The sequence below is a fragment of the Cygnus olor genome, chromosome 8 (genome assembly GCF_009769625.2).
Source record: "Cygnus olor isolate bCygOlo1 chromosome 8, bCygOlo1.pri.v2, whole genome shotgun sequence".
In the NCBI taxonomy this organism is placed as follows: Eukaryota; Metazoa; Chordata; class Aves; order Anseriformes; family Anatidae; genus Cygnus; species Cygnus olor.
In genome coordinates, this window is record NC_049176.1 from 8,374,857 (window position 1) to 8,393,167 (window position 18,311).

The 18,311-nt window shown below is 38.0% G+C and overlaps 2 protein-coding genes across 2 annotated transcripts in view; one reads left to right on the plus strand and one right to left on the minus strand.

Moving 5' to 3' along the window:
- The window catches only part of CDC73 (cell division cycle 73), a 97,194-nt gene that overhangs the window by 34,980 nt on the left and 43,903 nt on the right, over window positions 1–18,311 (minus strand). The gene's annotated exons all lie outside the window — the stretch shown is intronic.
- On the plus strand, window positions 2,182–9,330 carry B3GALT2 (beta-1,3-galactosyltransferase 2). The gene is made up of 2 exons (XM_040565154.1): window positions 2,182–2,807; window positions 7,714–9,330. Exon 2 carries the CDS (start codon window positions 7,843–7,845, stop codon window positions 9,109–9,111), a length of 1,269 nt encoding a protein of 422 aa, XP_040421088.1. The 5' UTR covers window positions 2,182–2,807; window positions 7,714–7,842; the 3' UTR covers window positions 9,112–9,330.

Below are 18,311 nucleotides of genomic sequence, written 5' to 3' on the forward strand. Positions count from 1 at the left end.
AGCATTCTGATATCATGTATGAACACATTTCGAAAAGAAAAATAGTAGTTTTAAAGTGAAGATAACTACCTTTGAAAGTGTTGCCATTAATCATTTTGAATTGTCACTTGAAAGGCTTTAAATACATTACAGCTGAAATAATACTACTATTCACTCTGATAAAACGGAATAATCTTTGCAGAGTATTCATGGAGTACTCAAAAAGCATGGCCTATATGGGAACATTTGGTTTACATGTCAGCTGTGACGTATGTATTTAGTTTAACTTCCAGGGGACTTGTGGCCACCCGGCAGAAAATTATCTTTCTTCCTAAGCAGTACACTTGACTATTGCAACCACTGTACATTCATTTGAGAAACTTCTGTTACTGTTGTCAAGAGAGAACTTGATTTAAATGGCTCATCCTTAGGGTCTAATTTATTTTAGAAGTAGTTTGACAAGGTTTGACTGATACCCTACAAAAATTACATAAAGGAAAATTTTGAAGTTTTTGGAAGAAAATATTCCAAAGCTACACACCTTTGTTTTGCAGATACATGCTGCGTGGTTCACAGTTGTCTTGTGCCTAAGCTATTCTAGGCATCTTATCTGACTCCTTACATCTGTTTCTAATTTTGCAGAACTCACTGCACAGTCACCCTTGCACTGGCCACGGTATCTCTATAGTGCTCCTTACGTACACACGGCACATCTTCACATCGGTACAACTCCTTCCTAGCTTTCAGAGACGGAAGCATCTCAAAGGCTAACACTGCAGCTTCTAATTTAAGATGTAACCATAGTAACATTACGGAATATACTACTCCTTGGATCAAGAACAAGCAGTCCACTGACCCTGCATGGTGCGATTTAGCCAAAATAAAGCTTATTCCAACCCACAACCACAACAAGGTTACTTAAATCTTCAGGTCATACTTCCAGAGCAAAGCAAGTTCCACCCTCCTGAAATATCCAGGAACCTGTGGTATCATATACAAGTGCTAAAGAAGGGAGTTAGATGAAAATAACTACTTCTGAAACTTTGACTCCCCAACGCTACAGTCACATGCACAAATAGAAAGTAGCAGAGGGGAAAAAAAAAGAAGCCTTTTCCTTAGTTTTCCACAAGATGAGCAAAGATCTGCTAAAGGCAAAGTTAGTGAAATTTAGTATGTATAGATGATTGATAAATCTGATCATGTTTCTAGTAAGTTAGCAGAATATGCATCTAGGGTAGTAAAACACAGTGACTGCCTGGGGAAGCCTTATTTGCCACTGAAGGCAGTACCTCCCCAATCCATATGATAGACCAATTATGCTTGCTTTATCCTTTGGCTAAAAACAACAAAAAAAAGTCCAAATTACTGAAATCTTTAGCTTTTCAAAAAAAAAGGATGGACAAATGCACTGACCAGCAAACATTTTGGTAAGTATGCTGCTAGTATTCTATTTTCAGAATCCCCTACTGAGAAATTTTATTTGTAGCATATAGTAAATATAATCAGGTGCTTCAACATAGAATGGCCAGTCACTGAGAGAAAAGAAATGAAAGGAACACGAGTTTCATCAGGAACATAAAGACAAATTCTATAATATAGGTACGTCTGTAACAAAGTCATTTTACATCCATCAGTAATTGAAATCAAGTGCCCCCAGTCCTGCAATACCAGACTTCGACCTTTACCAAGGAAGAAAGCCATTAACAGCAAAAAGGCAGCTTAACAGCACGTGTTTATACATTAGCACCATCCAGCTTAATTGACTAACCTAAGATTACGAAAAGCTTTTAAAAGGGAAGCATGTGTAAAGGAAGCATGAGCAAAGAAATAGCTCCTTCTCCTGTCATCATGTAGGCACAAAAAAGTCATACTAAGAGCACCAAATGGGTTAAATGAAGCTTTGGTGTTTAAATACTTATAATTCCTTTGCAGTGCAGAACAGCTTTTGGAAAACGGAAATAGAATGTCTCGCATTAAAAATCCCCCAGAGAATCATAAGTTACAGTGTCAAGGAAAAGTGAAAACAATTTGAAAAAACCTTCAATCATCCATTTAATAATCATACAATTTTTACACTCTTCACCTATCATTGTGCTCGTACTGAATATGTATCATTTATCAAATAGGAGCAAGAGCCTGTAAAGGTTTCTGGCTGCCTTTGGATTTAGTCAAAATGAATGCAAACAATCACGTGGGATTCAGCCAAGCAATGACGTTAAATTCTGCTCTGTCAGAAGACAGCATCTGTCAAAGCCCACATTTAAACTGCTGCCTGCCTGTGCAGCAGCTGAAGAACTACGGAATGGATTTCAGAGACCACAACCCTCGCCTAAAACAGCTCGAACCCATTTCTACTACTGCCTAGCAACAATGAAGGAGGGAAGAGAGGCAAATCCTATTACTGAAGGCAAGTGAGCCACTACGTGCTAGCACTCACAGCTAACATTACCATTAGAAATATGGATACTGAGGAGAAGAGAACACAGCACTGCATTGTCCGGCAAGGGAAACACCAGATGTAAAAGCTCCAAGACATTGGCTGCGAACACCAGACGAGCCCGATCGGAACAGGAACGAGAACTACTGTCCTTTTGTTCGAACAATGAACAAAAAGCCCCAAGACAAGGACAACACTTATGAGCAGGGAAGGTAACGCGGCAACGGGCAGACAGATGGACAGATTGGATACCGTGAAAAGCGATCGCAGGAAGCAGACTGCTGGGGGATGTGCGCATGTTCGATAGCATCTTTTTTGCTGAAGTGATGGCGTGCCAAAACTATTTTCTGGGGGTATAATCCTCGCACCATAAATGGCCTGACCAAGGAAGGTATGTCAAATCCTTGTGTGTGATATTCATTCAATTGTCTGTTACCTTTTCAGCCATTCCAGATAATGATCATTCCTAATCTGCAGAGCCCGGAGAGATAACATGTCTCTAAACAGGGGAAAAATTCCAGCAGGTTTTCCTTTCACCACCCCGAACAATGTCACTATCTCAGACTCCTTTAATACACTGCTTACAGCCTGCACAAGGTTGGTGTTGGTACAGGAGGGATTAAAGGGATAATGTAGCTACTGTAATGATTGCATTTAACTGAGAAATTAAAAACTCCAAAGCCTCCAATCTAGAAAAAAGCAGTTAGAAATCCTCAGAAACTAGGTCAGAATTAATCCTTATCTGAAGTAATCTTAAAGCACTGGTAAAATGGCCATGATGTGACACACACTGAGAGCACTGAACCATCAAAACAGACCATGCAGTCAAATTACATTATCTAAAAAGTGCCTTCAGACCTTTTTCACACTTGCTTTTCTTTTTTTTTTTTTTGCCCCTGAAACACAGCAAAATGTCAGACTAATATCAGCCAAGCACAAATTGGGAGCGTGCAGAAGACTGGACATGATTTAAACCATCAGCAGCACAATCAGGCACCACATTTTACAAGTAATATCAGGCTCCACTGAGATCCCAAAAGGAAACCTTCAAACACTACACACTCAAAATGGTGAGCACGTAAATTACCTCATGCCATCATTGCAATTTCTGCTTAATAGGAAAACACTGCCTGTTTAACTTGGATTGTAAAATGGCACTCAAACTAATTGTCATTCATTTCTACTTCCAGTTTAAATTTAAATACTTCATCAAACGCGGCAAGCAAGCAAGAAGACAGGTTACTATTTACAATAGAAACTTAAGACCTAAATCTATAGTGATTTAGGCACCACGAAATCAAAGTGCTTATCTGCAGAATCTGCCAATAAGCTGCCATAAATCACCAAATCGGCAACATAAATGTGCTTTCTTTATCCAAGGCAATGCTAACATGCAGTGAAGCAACTGCGACTGGAAAGAGCTCACATACCTAGGGATGCATCTCACAGTCACCCATTTCAGATCACTTTTAAAGCCACTTCCCAGGACTTTTAAAACAAACACTGAATTCTGCCCTCAGGCAGTACTTCTGGAAAAGCATGCCTAACTGGCAGTGCCACTTCCCTATCTGACATTTTAAAGCCTGAGCATCAGACCTCACCTTGAGCACTGCCTGTTTTGTGCAAAAGATTAATGCAGTTTGTAAGTGAACTCAGGCACGGTACGTGAGGCCTAATATGCAACTGCTGCTGTTTGTCAGAAGAGCGGCTCGAGCTGCCTTCTGAACTCTTCTAATTAAAGAATTTGCCCACAGCTAATCAAAATATGAAAATCCAGGACGTGTAAACAGGGAGACGAATCCTTCAAACTGCAAAGCTACAATTATAGAGCAGGACTGAAAGTAGAAGGAGCTGAAACACTAGCAGAGCACAGACCACAAACCAAAATCGAGAAGGCATTCACAGTGCACACACTGGGCATTTGACAACAGACCAGGGACCGCACAACCAAGTGCCCAGAAGGAAGAACTATTCTAAGTCAGGGTTTCGAAATGCAGAGTTACGTGCAGCAACATACTTTCAGAGGACAAGGTGCCTGTATAGAGACCTTAGGTTATACCTGGTTATTTGCTTTTTGTTTTTACCTACTGCCGATGGTTGGTGCCTGTCCATAAGCTTCCCGTGAAATTAAATCTTAACCAGGCAAATGCAGGAGTGCTTTTACCCTAATTAAACTGAGAGAAAATAATGGTTTTCTCATGACACTATTTGATGCTGTTTTTAATATATACTGACAGCTCTCTACTTCTAATCAATGCATCCCAGCACATATTTTTTCAATGGAGCAATTGCTATTGCTGGATTTCAAATGCTTAATACCCACTGTAACATTTTACACCTGAATTACAAAGAAATCAAAGCACAAAGTTGTTGTTTGTGGTGGTGTGTGTGTGTTTCTTTTTCCTGCAGTCAGTAGCTTTATGATGCTAAGGAACAGGTGTGGGTCCTTCCTTTATCCATACAAGGCCTTTTTAAAGGGCAAACAGGGACTGAAGGTTTTCTAGGAAATTCCCACCTTGAAAAAAATCAAGGAAACATGTTAAGGGAGGAAGAACCTCTTTGAAAATAAGCTCTGTAATGATAGATGAGATGAGAATCATAAGAAATCTAATATGCACAATGTGAACATGCAGTCAAAAATGGGAGGGGGGGCGTTCACCCATTACAACCCCATTTCTGGGACAATTTCTCTGTGCATCATGGAAAGGCAGCAGTTTTAAGTTCACACAAATAATATATAACCAGATTCTCCCTTTTACTTATTCTTGTGTGAAAGTAGGAGCACAAAAAAGCCTACTACCTTACCTAAAAATTAAAAACAGATTAGTAATGCGGTACAGATTTGCTAAAGTATTTGTATCTAATGACTGAAGTTTTAGAAGTGGAATAATTCAGTGTGGCAAAGTTAATCCAAATTACAGCTGCTACTCTGCGTTCAGCTCCTCATGCAATTCTTGTTTTGACTTCTTCCTAAACTGCATACACATAAAACGGAATGATAATTAATCAAGTATTCCCACAGTTGCGCTCCAAGCTGGTATCGAACAATTATTTTCCCTGAATTCTAGGATACCCTTTGAAGTGACATTTGTGTTTGCTCATACAGAGATATCCATCCCAAAAAGCTGAGTTTTCATTTAAAACTCACTGCACACCACAGTGAAACTAAAAATTATGTTTTGAGAGCAGGCTTTTATTTTCTAAGCATGCAAAAGAAGGTGCAAGTGCTCAGGTAAGCATACATCTTCCACATCAGGGGCTTAGTTCCTTTTTACCCTAAGGTATAATTTCTGAGCTAAGCAGCATTAAGAAGAACAGTATGGAATTTCAGGCTGATTCTCAAGCAACGTATTTTAGACACAGGTTTAACATCTGTGGAATGGAAAATAATTTTTAGATAGCTCAGTTTCTGGTACATAGCATCAGTCCCAAGCAATTAAAAAATAATAATAAGAGAAATACTTTCAGTGAGCTTGAAAACAAAATTCATGAACATGATGTAACAACAACGGGGAAGAGCTTAATAGATCACCAGGCAAATATTTTGCCATTTCAGACAGAAGTAAGGGGCAGTTTTGTCTTTTTAGATACATTTATCATTACAAACCACAGTTAAAATCCCCGCTTACTTGCTCCTCCTGGTGGAGGTTAATAAGACAAACTACAGTTTCAACTCAGTGCAATACTACTTCCCCTTGCTTCCAAATATTGTGAGTCTTCTTGTGATGTCTTCTGTATATACATTACTCTGTTTATATATCAACTGACACAGTAATTAAAATAAAGCTTAGTTATATGTCTCCCCTTATCCTTTTTGAAATCTCATCTTTTCCCCTTACATTAACTAGGCAGACTGAACGTTACAGTCACACATAATATATTATTCAACTGCCATCTCTTCTTAAATTACTTCCTTACAGCGTAAAATCCTGTAATTTCCCCATATAACATGTCACTTAGCTTTTAAATGCAGAAATTAATCCAAATATTGGTTTTAGAAGATAGCAAAGCAATTAATAAATTACACATTTATATTAAAAATAGCATTTTCTGTGGGACCCTTATTCAACTGTCATCCTTTTTCCTATACAAAACCCTAGGGCCCAGAAATAAATTAGAGCAAATTGAAAATCGCAAACGAATTGCTACTGTGCAGTGAAAGGTTCATTTACAAGATGATGTGATCAGCTTTTAATATGCAGCATCATGAAGCTGCCATATTGACTCTGCTCTTGAAAATGAAAAAAATTAGGAGAAAATGAAGCAGACTACTTTGGCACTTTTTCCTACAGTTACAGCTGCTATTAGCAATACTTCACATTTCTGCATGATAACTGAAGTACAGCGGTCACGTTTAAATCCACAGAGGGAAAAAAGAGTCACGTTCATCAGATAGTTTGCCAGAAAGTAACTTAGAGCTGTGCAGCGTTACTTCTTGTTAATATGAGCATTTACTTAAGATCTCTGTCCACTAAAAATCAACAGCTTGACTGTAAATCAGCTGCACACGAGCCTGGCACAACAGCCAGGAGCTGAGTCTTTTCCTTCATTGTGGAGCAGAAGGTTAGAGGTGCTTGAAAGGTGACCAGAAACATTATCATGTGTTACCATCTAAGGGCTGTGCGGTGAGGTTACTGGACCCTGAAAATTAATTTTGACAGGTGCACCTTCTCATTGACTTTCTGAACACAGTCGGGGCCGGTGGAAACACGCCAAGCAGTGTACTGTGACTAACAGAACTCTGCCATAATCGGCCCTGCACCGTCTGTCCCACCACCACTACATGACCATTTTACAAAAAGGGTTTTTAAACTGAACCATACTAGCCTCTGCATGTCAAATCAATTTTAATTAATGCCAATAAACCTTCCATCTGGTATCAAGCCCTTTTCATTCAGTCCTCTTCAAGCACTGTACAAGGATTTCAGTCAGTATACATGATGCTATTTAAGTCTACTTCACACTTCTTCAGCTAGCATGATCAACTTTTTCTAGTTGTTTTGTTTGCTTTTGGGTATTTTCAACTCTTACCATAAAAAAATTATAAGCAATCAAATCCAATAACTTCGGGTTTTTTTTTTTTGTTTTTTTTTTTTTGTTGTTGTTGTTGTTTGTTTTTTTTAGTAAAAGTTGTCTTTTAGCAAAAATCTGACCTTGTTCATATTAACATGGGCTGTTTTTCAAAAAAATGGAACTCAGTTATAGGTTCATGTCTGGTTTCTCATTGTAGCTTTTTATATTATGAACAGGTAAAATTAAGAATTTGTGTTCTGTTTTGTTTTTTTAAACCTTCGCAGAGTGAGCCATTTGCAGAGAATCACTCAACAAAAGCAAAAGAAAATGAATACCAAAGAATAGCAGTGGATCCAGAAAGGAAGAGAAAAGCATTTTGCTTGGCCATTGTCTCATCATTGGATTCTTACAACATGCTTCAGTGGAGAAGACGACATTGCTGCTTTGCAAAGATGACCTGGAATACCAAAAGGTCTCTATTTCGCACCCATCTCATTGGCCTGGTCTCTCTCGTATTCCTTTTTGCTGTGTTTCTGTTTTTTAATCATCACGACTGGCTGCCGGGCAGGGCTGCTTTCAGAGAAAATCCCATGGCTTACACTATACGAGGATTTAGGTCTACTAAGAGTGAGATGAACCACAGCTCTCTAAGGAACGTGTGGAAAGACGCTGTACCTCAGACTCTCAGGCCTCAAACAGTCATCAACTCCAACAACACCGAGCTGTCACCCCAAGGAGTTACCGGTTTGGAAAACACGCTCAGTGCCAATGGAAGTATTTACAACGAGAAAGGTGCTGGGCATCCAACTTCGTATCATTTCAAATACATCATCAACGAGCCTGAAAAATGCCAGGAGAAGACCCCTTTTCTAATTTTGCTCATTGCTGCAGAGCCAGGCCAAGTGGAAGCTAGACAGGCGATTCGACAAACCTGGGGTAACGAAAGCCTGACACCTGGCATCCAAATTGTTCGCATCTTTTTGCTGGGGCTAAGCATCAAGATAAACGGATACCTCCAGCGCACCATACGAGAGGAAAGTAGACAATACCATGACATCATTCAACAAGAATATTTAGACACCTATTATAATTTAACCATTAAAACTCTGATGGGAATGAACTGGGTTGCATCTTATTGTCCAAGTGTTCCGTATGTTATGAAAACTGACAGTGATATGTTTGTCAATACTGAGTATTTAATACACAAGCTTCTGAAACCAGAACTTCCTCCAAGGCACAAATATTTTACAGGTTATTTAATGAGAGGTTACGCACCTAACAGGAACAAGGATAGCAAGTGGTACATGCCACCTGATTTGTATCCAAGCGAACGTTATCCTGTATTCTGCTCTGGAACCGGTTATGTTTTTTCTGGAGATTTAGCAGAAAAAATCTTTAAAGTCTCCTTAGGCATCAGACGTTTACATTTAGAGGATGTATACGTGGGGATCTGCCTTGCCAAGCTGCGAATTGACCCTATGCCTCCACCCAACGAGTTTGTCTTCAATCACTGGCGAGTTTCTTACTCCAGTTGTAAATATAGCCACCTAATTACCTCCCATCAGTTCCAACCTAGTGAACTGATCAAATACTGGAACCACTTACAACAGAATAAGCACAATGCCTGTGCCAATGCAGCGAAAGAAAAAGCAGGCAGGTATCGCCACCGTAAATTGCACTAGAAGGACAGCACTCCCTCTATCAAATATATCCCACGTGCAATTTGTAAATATCGCTGAACGCATGTACAGTGAAAAGTGGATGAGCTTAACAGGACAGCCTTTAGTTGATCCCCATCTCACATAGTGGAGTCTGAAAATTATTTTTTTAATTTAAAATAAAAAGTATAGTTCTTGATAACACTACTATTATGAAACCATAACCAAAAGGTTTTCCCAGCAAATTTGAAGAAAAAAGATAAGATTTTTTGTGTTAATGTGCAATAATAAGCATGCACACTTTGGTGGTCCAATTGCTGACTTCTGTGCCAATAAAATATAATTGAGCATATTTTCCACACAAATTTTATTTAAAAAATGCATTCATACCTCCTGTTCTTTTCAGTGTAATGATTTGTTATCTCGAATTGCTATAAGTAAAATGAAAAATGAGAAACGAAGGAAATGCACAAAGGGCAGATCAGTTTTACCTTCGAATACCACATTAAAATTATTATACACTTCTTTAACATACAACATATTTAGCAGTGTCACATTTACAATTAAGACACTACCAAAAGAACGCTAAAACAATGCTGAAGTACTCCGTTAAAGTACATCCAGTTCTGGCATGGTTGCTTTTTGGGAGGGATTAGGAAAAAGAAGGATAAATGAAAACAAAGTTCAGACTACCACTTTGTACATCGCCTTCTAAAATGTTACTGGTGTTCTTGATTCAACTCCAGTTTCAACTACATCCTCCTGAAAGAGGTGACAAAGTTGCTTAATTCTGTAGAAGTCATAGGGCAAGCTCCTAAATTCTGGTGCCAAGTAACATTCATTTTGGCATCTTCGTGCAAATTCATTGAATCTGCTATTAATTTCTTTACATAACTTCAAGACAGCTCAAAGGCTGATTGGATATGCAAAATGGAACTTCAAGCCTTTCACCACAGTCTCAAAAATGTTCTATTTTGTAAAAGAGGGAGGAAACCTACTAAATCTTTGTTGATTTTGCTCTTTACTGCCTTTAAGAAAAAAAAAAAAAGGACCAGTCAAGTGAAAATAGGTTTGCTAGAGGAAATTAAGCCAAACACTTTACTTTATAGATGGGGAGGACTAAGTCATAAGATTGACATTTCCAGATAGCAATACGGGCAAGAACAAAATGGAAGCAATTTTAAAAATTAAAGCTACAACGTCTGCCACTGAAAACAAGATTGAAGAAGAATTTAAATCTATTTGCAGGTTTCCAAGTTTTCTAACAAACAGAACTTTTATTTTCCAACAAAGTTACAGAAGCATTGCATCAGAATCAGGTTATTACTATTTATCACAGTGCCAGGGTAAGCAATACCCGCATTTGATAAAGCAGTAAATGATGGAACTGTGATTAGTTTTCTGTTTGACCAGTACTTTTTAATTGGGTAAAATACAAATATTTGATGTACTTTTATTATTTAATAAAACTGATAATATTTATGGTCCTTCAGCCTTCACTTTTTATAGTAAAGCTGCTCAGGAAGAAATAAATTGCTAGCTCTAGCATTAACTGACGTTTCTAGTTTTCCCTAATTCTTAAAGTGTAGTTTTCATACCATGCACAATACAGAGACCACAGCAGGTTTTTTTTCCTTGTAATGAAAAGATGAATCATCTTACTGAGCACACTCAGCAACCCTAAGGCTGTATATATGCAGGAACTTAGGCACATAAGCAGACTGTATCACACTGGTCTAGTCCTCCTAAAGAATTCTAAGGAGGTCTTATTGAAGATGGGTAAGGGAATTTGCTCTTCACTATTTTTTGGGTGGTCCTCCAATAAACTGTCATACCTTAAATCATAGAAATGGACATTTCTGGGGAAAGCAAATGTGTGAAAATAGTAAATTTATGCAGAACAGAAGAACGTTCTCTAACTCGATTGAAATTGTATTGACTTAGTTATCGTGATGATTATTGGCATTCATGTAACACAGTAGTACAAGCTGCATTCGAAGTGTTTGGGAACACTCTTTAAACATTAACACCCATTTGTAGTTCTCTTCTGACTCCTTCCTTCCTGGTGAGGACTTGAGCACCAGTCCCTGCCTTCAGTACTTTCAAGCTAGACCATAATTTACTCTACTTGGATTTTCCCAACTTTGGCTAGTTCAAAATGTTGTTACTAGCTTCTGGGTCTAGTCCAAGAGGTTAATAACTAAACATTAAATAATTTGGCACTTTCATTATAAAGTTTGGCAGCCAAACAACCTCTTGGGTACTTCACTTCGGAGTTCATGCAAGATGCCAATCTGCCTGAGTTTGGCAGAATTATGTTACAATACCTACGAGTTCAGTACATTGAACTTCTTCCTAGTTAAAATACTAGTGAGGAGCGTAAGATGTTAAATAAAACACCATTCATAATGTCCTTTTAAGGGCCCAACCTACTTTTTAAAAATTGTGTTAATATTTGGGTATGATTTGAAACTACTCTATAAACATATTTAAATCACTATCAAGAAAGCCAAAGGCTACTTAAATCTTTTTTATCCAAGTGTTTTCTAAAAAAAAAAAATCAGTAAGACTAGTTTACTCAACAAGGTATAGAAGTTCGTGCAATATTCTCTTTAAGTGTGTTTTGTTTTGTTTGTTTGTTTTTTTCCCCGCTCCCTGAATGTCTGCTTCAGATCAAATGCAAAAACGTGACTAAACTTATTACAGGAAAACATGCCTTGTCATCAGCACCATCATTGTGGCAAAGAAACGTTTTAGACAAAGCAAGCAAGGGAACAAAAACTGGAATTCAGCAATTTTTCCTCATTTAACTTTAAACTGAATAAAGATTTACGCGTTTATACTAGACAACCAAAATAAAGCCTCACACTACTATTTACCAACAGAACTGCTCCTCTCACATCTCCAGTTGTACTGGTGATCCCAGTTACTTGGGGATCCTGTATCAGTAGGTTTGAGCATGTGAAGTGCACAACTACAGCTTTTGGAGTATGAAGGCTGCTCCTATCCCCAGCCATTGACAGATTTTCTCATGGATAAAGTTCGTGTTCTGTTCTAGTCTGAAAAAAAATACTAGTAAAGGTACTTGCAAGCCTCAGTGGTTGCTTTGAGGGGGGAAAAAGTGTCTGATAAGATCTTTACCTAAATGTTATAAGTTATTTCTGTCCTACAAATTAAAAGTTATATGATTGCAGTGATCTTGAAGAAATAAGGCAGACTGGATTTCAGGTTAAAAATGTCTCAAAATCAATGCCAGATCAGGCACGGCATGAGCACGGGAACAGAACCTAGAAGCCATTACTCTAGGCAGCCCCCCCATCCCCACTGATTTTCCCAATAGATTAACACAATCCCTAATAATACTTTGATCTGAAATATCTACATCATCCCACATTGCAAGATCTTATCTCTTGAATGAATACTCATTACAATTTTTGAAGACTTCCCAGGAAGAGATGGAAGAGAGAAAAATACAGAAGTTACTACTACTTCTGTTCATGCCATTAGCAAGAACAGGCTTGTAACTACTTTGCTAAAGCATCAATTTTCATGTGTTTTTTTCATTTTTACAACTCATTTCTCAATCCTTACTTTATGATGTCAAAGAATACAAGTAACTATTGGACAATTTCTTTACATTATGGCAACTGCACCTATAAAATTTTAAATGCATCTCCCCTTTTCATTTCATAGTTTGTTCTTTCAAAGCAGCGTGTGATTTGGGTGGTGCAGTCTCACCATTCCTGACCCCACTAATTCGAGGCCGGCGATCATACCCATCACACACAGCATTTGCTGTATCCCTACAGCTTTCATCTCCAGCCTGTCCAGCCAGCCTTCCATGTCCAGCTCTGCTTTGCAAGACTTAGCCACTACTCAAGGGGAGCACAGGGAGAGGAGGGAGGCAGGGAAGCTGCACTGCCAGCTATGCAATGCTGCACCGTGCAAATGTAGGTCAGAAAGGAGAGAACAGCGCCTTTGCTTTGTACCCAAGGCAAGAATTAATTCAAAGGCTTTCTGGGGCAGAAGGCTGGGGGACGGCCATAGAGAACAAACTTGCAGCAGGTCAGTTAAAGCTCTTGAATATCAGAAAACAGAGGAGTGAAACTAAAAACACAGCACCTGATCAACATCACACATTGAAAAAAATGCATACACACACACACCTCAAGGGCAGGCTCAATGATGAAAGGACAGCACTAAAAGTGAGGCCACATTAGAAAGCAGCATCTGAATTTCTAGTGAAAAGTGTTTGTACTTTCCCCCTTCTAGAGGAAATAAAACTTTAAGGTGAACCTATTCCTGTAACCAGATTTGTGGTTTGTGATTGCAGTGAATGCCCTTTGTTAAAACCTGCACCAAAGTAATTACAAGCAATGACACGATGGCGTGAACAGCAGCAGCTCAGTAACTCCAGAACAGCTATTTTACATATAGGAGTGCCAACACACAGTCAAAACAACACAGAAAGCCAGATCAGTTTTATCTAGGGCTTATATTTCATTTTGAAAGGAAGTGTTTGCTATATTCTTCATTTGTCCCTGGCTAACTCAAAGGAAAGCCAGCCTGGCACAAGCCAGTACCTTCGATTCACAGTTAAATGACTGTGGAAGAATTTAGCTGAACATGGGATAGAGATGAAAACCACCATGCTCTTCTCATATCACCATGGCAACAGTTAAGAACTCTCTTAAGCATTTAAATCTGACACTTTTCATGATAACCCTAACTGGATGATGGTAATGATGCGTTTTGCTTCATGAGCTAACTACTGTGCAACTCCAACCACCGGGTACGAACCATTCCCTTTGCTGTTCTCACGGCTGTGCTCGTGGTCAAAACGTTCTGACCGAGACAGTAACCTCAAGTCACTTCTCTCTCAAAAAAAAAAAGTCCCTCCAGCTCAGGGCACGCTTATAGCTTAAAGCTTCATGTAGTCTCAAAGGTTTCCATTTAAATGCTTAGCTCGTGCACACTTGCTGTACCAGGTGGCAAAGTCAGGACTGCTAAAATGTTTGATGGGAATTTTCTGAAAGGGCTTTCATTCGCCTGGGAATGCCTGAGAAAGAAATGCTTTGCAAAACACTTTCTAAAGACTGAGCAGAGTTGCTCCTGTTGTCTTCTAGGTATCATTTGCCTGAGCAAGGAGGAGGAAGTTGATGTTATTCTATAATTTTTATCACCATGTAACCAATATTAAGTTTTTCAAATAAGAAAACACTGCAAGCCATACATACAATGTGTGTGTTTGTGTATATATATATATATATATATATATATATGAACATACAAATACATCACTGAAGACAAGTGCATCAGAACAAGTGCATCCATCTTCTTTTAGCCCATTTAGCTTGATCTAACATTAATTGACATTTTGGTATCAATACTCAGTGAACCACTCACAATGACCTCCCAGACACCTAGTTAGGGCATGATGGAAAAGGCTCTTTTTTATTTCCCTCATTAGAAAGATGTGTGCAAAACATTTCTTACCCTAATACTTTAAGGACACCAGATTTGATATTGTCTTGCAATTAATTCAACATAAAGAAGATCAAGAAACTGAGAACAGTGTGAAATCCTTAAAGGATTAAAATTTCCCAAGACAACAAACAACAGCCTAGAGGAAATAGCCATGTCTGCAAGGATGTAAGAGATAACGCAAAGTCCTCAAGAAGTTACACATACCCCGTTCTTCCCCTGTTAACACAAGTGTTTATAATGTTAAAAATTAAAAACTTCCATACCATCATAAAAACACTATATTCCTCCACTCTTAAAAAAAAGAGCAACATCTTTTGTTGTAGAAAGGCCAAGTGTTCCCACGTCTCAGCAAGCTCAAGATTTAAAACACAAAAAACTGTCTGCCACAAGAAATCCTTTGTTAATAAAATACCAAACAAGCCACCAAGGAAAACAAAACCCTAGCTCACTGCCTTTATTAAATATTTAACATATCCTGCATTTAAACAAGATGAGGTCTAAGAAATATTTGAAGAATAAAAGAGAGATTCTAGATTTCTTTCAGTATTTCACTGCTGCTCTCATCATTTTCAGAAGTATGCATCTGGCATATTAAGAAAATCTACGTCATAATTAAAGCCTGTTGTGCCATAACATATAGGCTGGTGCAAGATAACAAAACAAAAATGAATCACTGGAAAACACCATCTGTGACTCAGTCTAAAATTTTACGTAAAAATTCGTTACTGCCAGTTAATGCAAATGCCAGTCTTTTTATAGGTATTTCTCCAAAGTCCACCTAGGCATTGATTTTCGTAGACATGAAAATTTAACTCAATTATCCAGCCTTGTGAATCAAGAGAATAACCAATTTCCCATTGTATCATCTTTGAATAATTTAAGGCCTTGTATTTTATTGATTCTTTTTTAGCATGGAAGAAGATACTTTTTATGTCCAAATAATTTAAAGAAACAAGATTTTAATTCAGGTATGCTCTTGACGTTACTTAAGACTCTAAAAAGAGTAAATATCACACACATACCTGAACGGACAACACATCTGTTCCTCAAAAAGCAAATTGCAAAGCTTATGCTGTAAGCACAATGAGGCACTAAAAAGGGGGGGGATCTCATTGATCCTAAATAAAATGCAACTTCAACTGAAACGTATTTTCAATAACGCCCCTACTGATGTCATGAGAAAATTCTGTCTTTCAAGTTGGAAGCAGTTTTTAAAAGCAGATGCAGCAGACTACCCCTATCATTTCACCAAAATCAATATTGCTTTATCTGTTTTGGAAGTTAACCACATTACTTTAAAAAGTTTATCTATTTCCTGAATTCTCAACATGGTAAAAATAGATATATAAATTGAAAGAATGACAGAAAATGCTTTTATTTTATCTCAATTCTTTTATTTTCTAAAAAATGCAATTTATTCAAGCTCAAAAGCCATAGTTACTGCTGCATATTATCCAGTTGTGAATTATGTCCTTTATAATAGCAGGTGAGTCTGCTTGCTACATCTGGCAAAAGTCCAATTTTCTTCCTACTAAAAATTTGGTTGAGAAATGGATACTTAAAACAACTTAAGATACCCACTTTCATTAACGTCAAAAAAGGACTATCAGCCTTCTCCCAGTAATCTGGGGGCTCTAATCCTGAAAAAAAAAAATCTAGTGTTGCCATATTCAGTAAAACAAACAAAAAAAGCACAGCATTCTCTGGGTCCCTCAAGTTTTTTTTGTTTAATTTTTTTCCCCCATTATAACTTCTACTATTAGAAAGCGAGGAAAAGGTAAACTCCTCAAATGATTTATTGTCCAAATTTCACACTAGCAGAACAGAATGGAGAAACTGTAATAAAGAACACTATCACATTTCTTCCCTACCCCTCCTCCTTTTCAGCAGAAAACTTCACACATCTGAACACACACTTTCTGTAACTGCCATCTTCTGCACGCATTCTGTAAATCACACCTGAGAAACATGACTTGTGTTGTGCGTAAGACTGCTTATGACAACCAGACTAATATTAATACTTTACCTCTTCTACTTCTGTAAGAGAAACATCTACAAATCCTGTATTTACAGTTTTGTCCACTGTAAAAAATATTTTACTTGGAATAAAGCAATTTTCTCACTGTTCCTTATCACAGTAGTCTCTTAGACTTGTGAGTATTTACACCACCAGGAAGCTGTTATTTACACAGAGCTACACTGAAAGGAACTACAGCAGCTTACATATTCCTTATTCATGAGGAATTGTGAGAGATTTGTGGCTAAAGTACTAATATATGATTCACTCAAAACAAGTGAGTAAGCTTTTTTTTTTTAATGTTTTTTCATATTCTGAAGATCCAGATTTTTTTTTTCCCATTTTGTCAGTATAAGCTCTAATTTTTCAGCATGAAAGCTACTCAACATGCTGGTTCTCCCAAACCTCACCACCTGCGTGCAATGGCTTTTCAGAAAGCAGTACACAGAGTTGTACACTAGCTAGAACATGGCAAAGTATTTTTGCATCAGACTGCAGTGCTGGGAACAAAACCACATTCACTGATACAGTCATTTCAGCATTAAAATAATGATGAAAATAATTAAGATAAATTGCAGAGTTGGATGGCATTCATGTGCTGAAAGGATGGACTGATCCAGCCATGCCTTCCTCAGCATGTCCAGACACAGAATGCAAAGTGGTAAATGGTTCCCGTTTTTTTCCTAAGACACTTGAAGACATTTGAGCAAAAATAGCTTTCAATGTTTGCTGAACACACTTTATACCAGCTTTGTCAGTTACTTGACGCGAAAAATTATCACAATGAGAGGAGCCTCCACAAAAAAGAGATCTGGCTCCCTGCATGGCCAACCAAGTAACTTGGCGCTTCATTTGTGGCAGTGGCCAATGGAGACAGACACAGCAATCCATGGCATTAGCTTGTCCCAGCTTTTGCGAAGTCAACAAAAACAGAATTGTTCTTGTAGTCGTCAATAAAGCTTTCTTTTCTTGCTGTCCTACTTTCTTCCTTTGCCAACTGCCTCTTCGCAACTCAGCATTTTCCCAATATATCAAAAAGACACGTGATAACATGCTACGTGGAGGCAATTTCTGTAAGATGCCGTATGAAGAACTGAGCAATTCTCCAAACAAACCCTCCAACAATCTCCCCATCTAAACACAACAAGAACACACTAGTAATACAACAATCTCTCTGAGGGAAAAAAATCTAACTGGTCTTAAAACATATGGACATGAACTCCCTAAATGTAGCTTTTTAGAGACTGCATTCAGAACAGATAACATAAATCTGTCTGGTCGTAATAAATACCAAACTACATTTTCTGACTTTTCTGTACAACTTTTTCAAAGCTTCTAATAAGCATCAGTCTTTTAGATGTCATCAGAGAACTGGTTCTATACTGTAGACCAACTCTCATTGCTTAACACTGGCATCAGATTAAATTAGACTGAGACAAATTGACTGGTTTCAATGGTTTGCCAATGTAGCCACATAGACTTTAACAAGCCTAGTAAATACATAATAAATGTTGACTAGGAACTGTTATTACCAACACTTCCTTCCTAAACAGCTGATAAATTTATCCAGCAATTCGCAGAAATATTGCCCGAATTTCTCCATTAACTGCAAAATGAGAAGATGGAACAGAGAAATTCCCCTACAGAGATTCAACTACCTGGAGGCTTTTAACTGATCCTACAGCAGTTGTTAGCAGAAATTAACAGTAACTTGCTGTGC

Coding starts and splice junctions, on each gene's coding strand:
- B3GALT2 (XM_040565154.1), top strand. CDS start 7,843: ATGCTTCAGTGGAGAAGACGACATTGCTGCTTTGCAAAGATGACCTGG.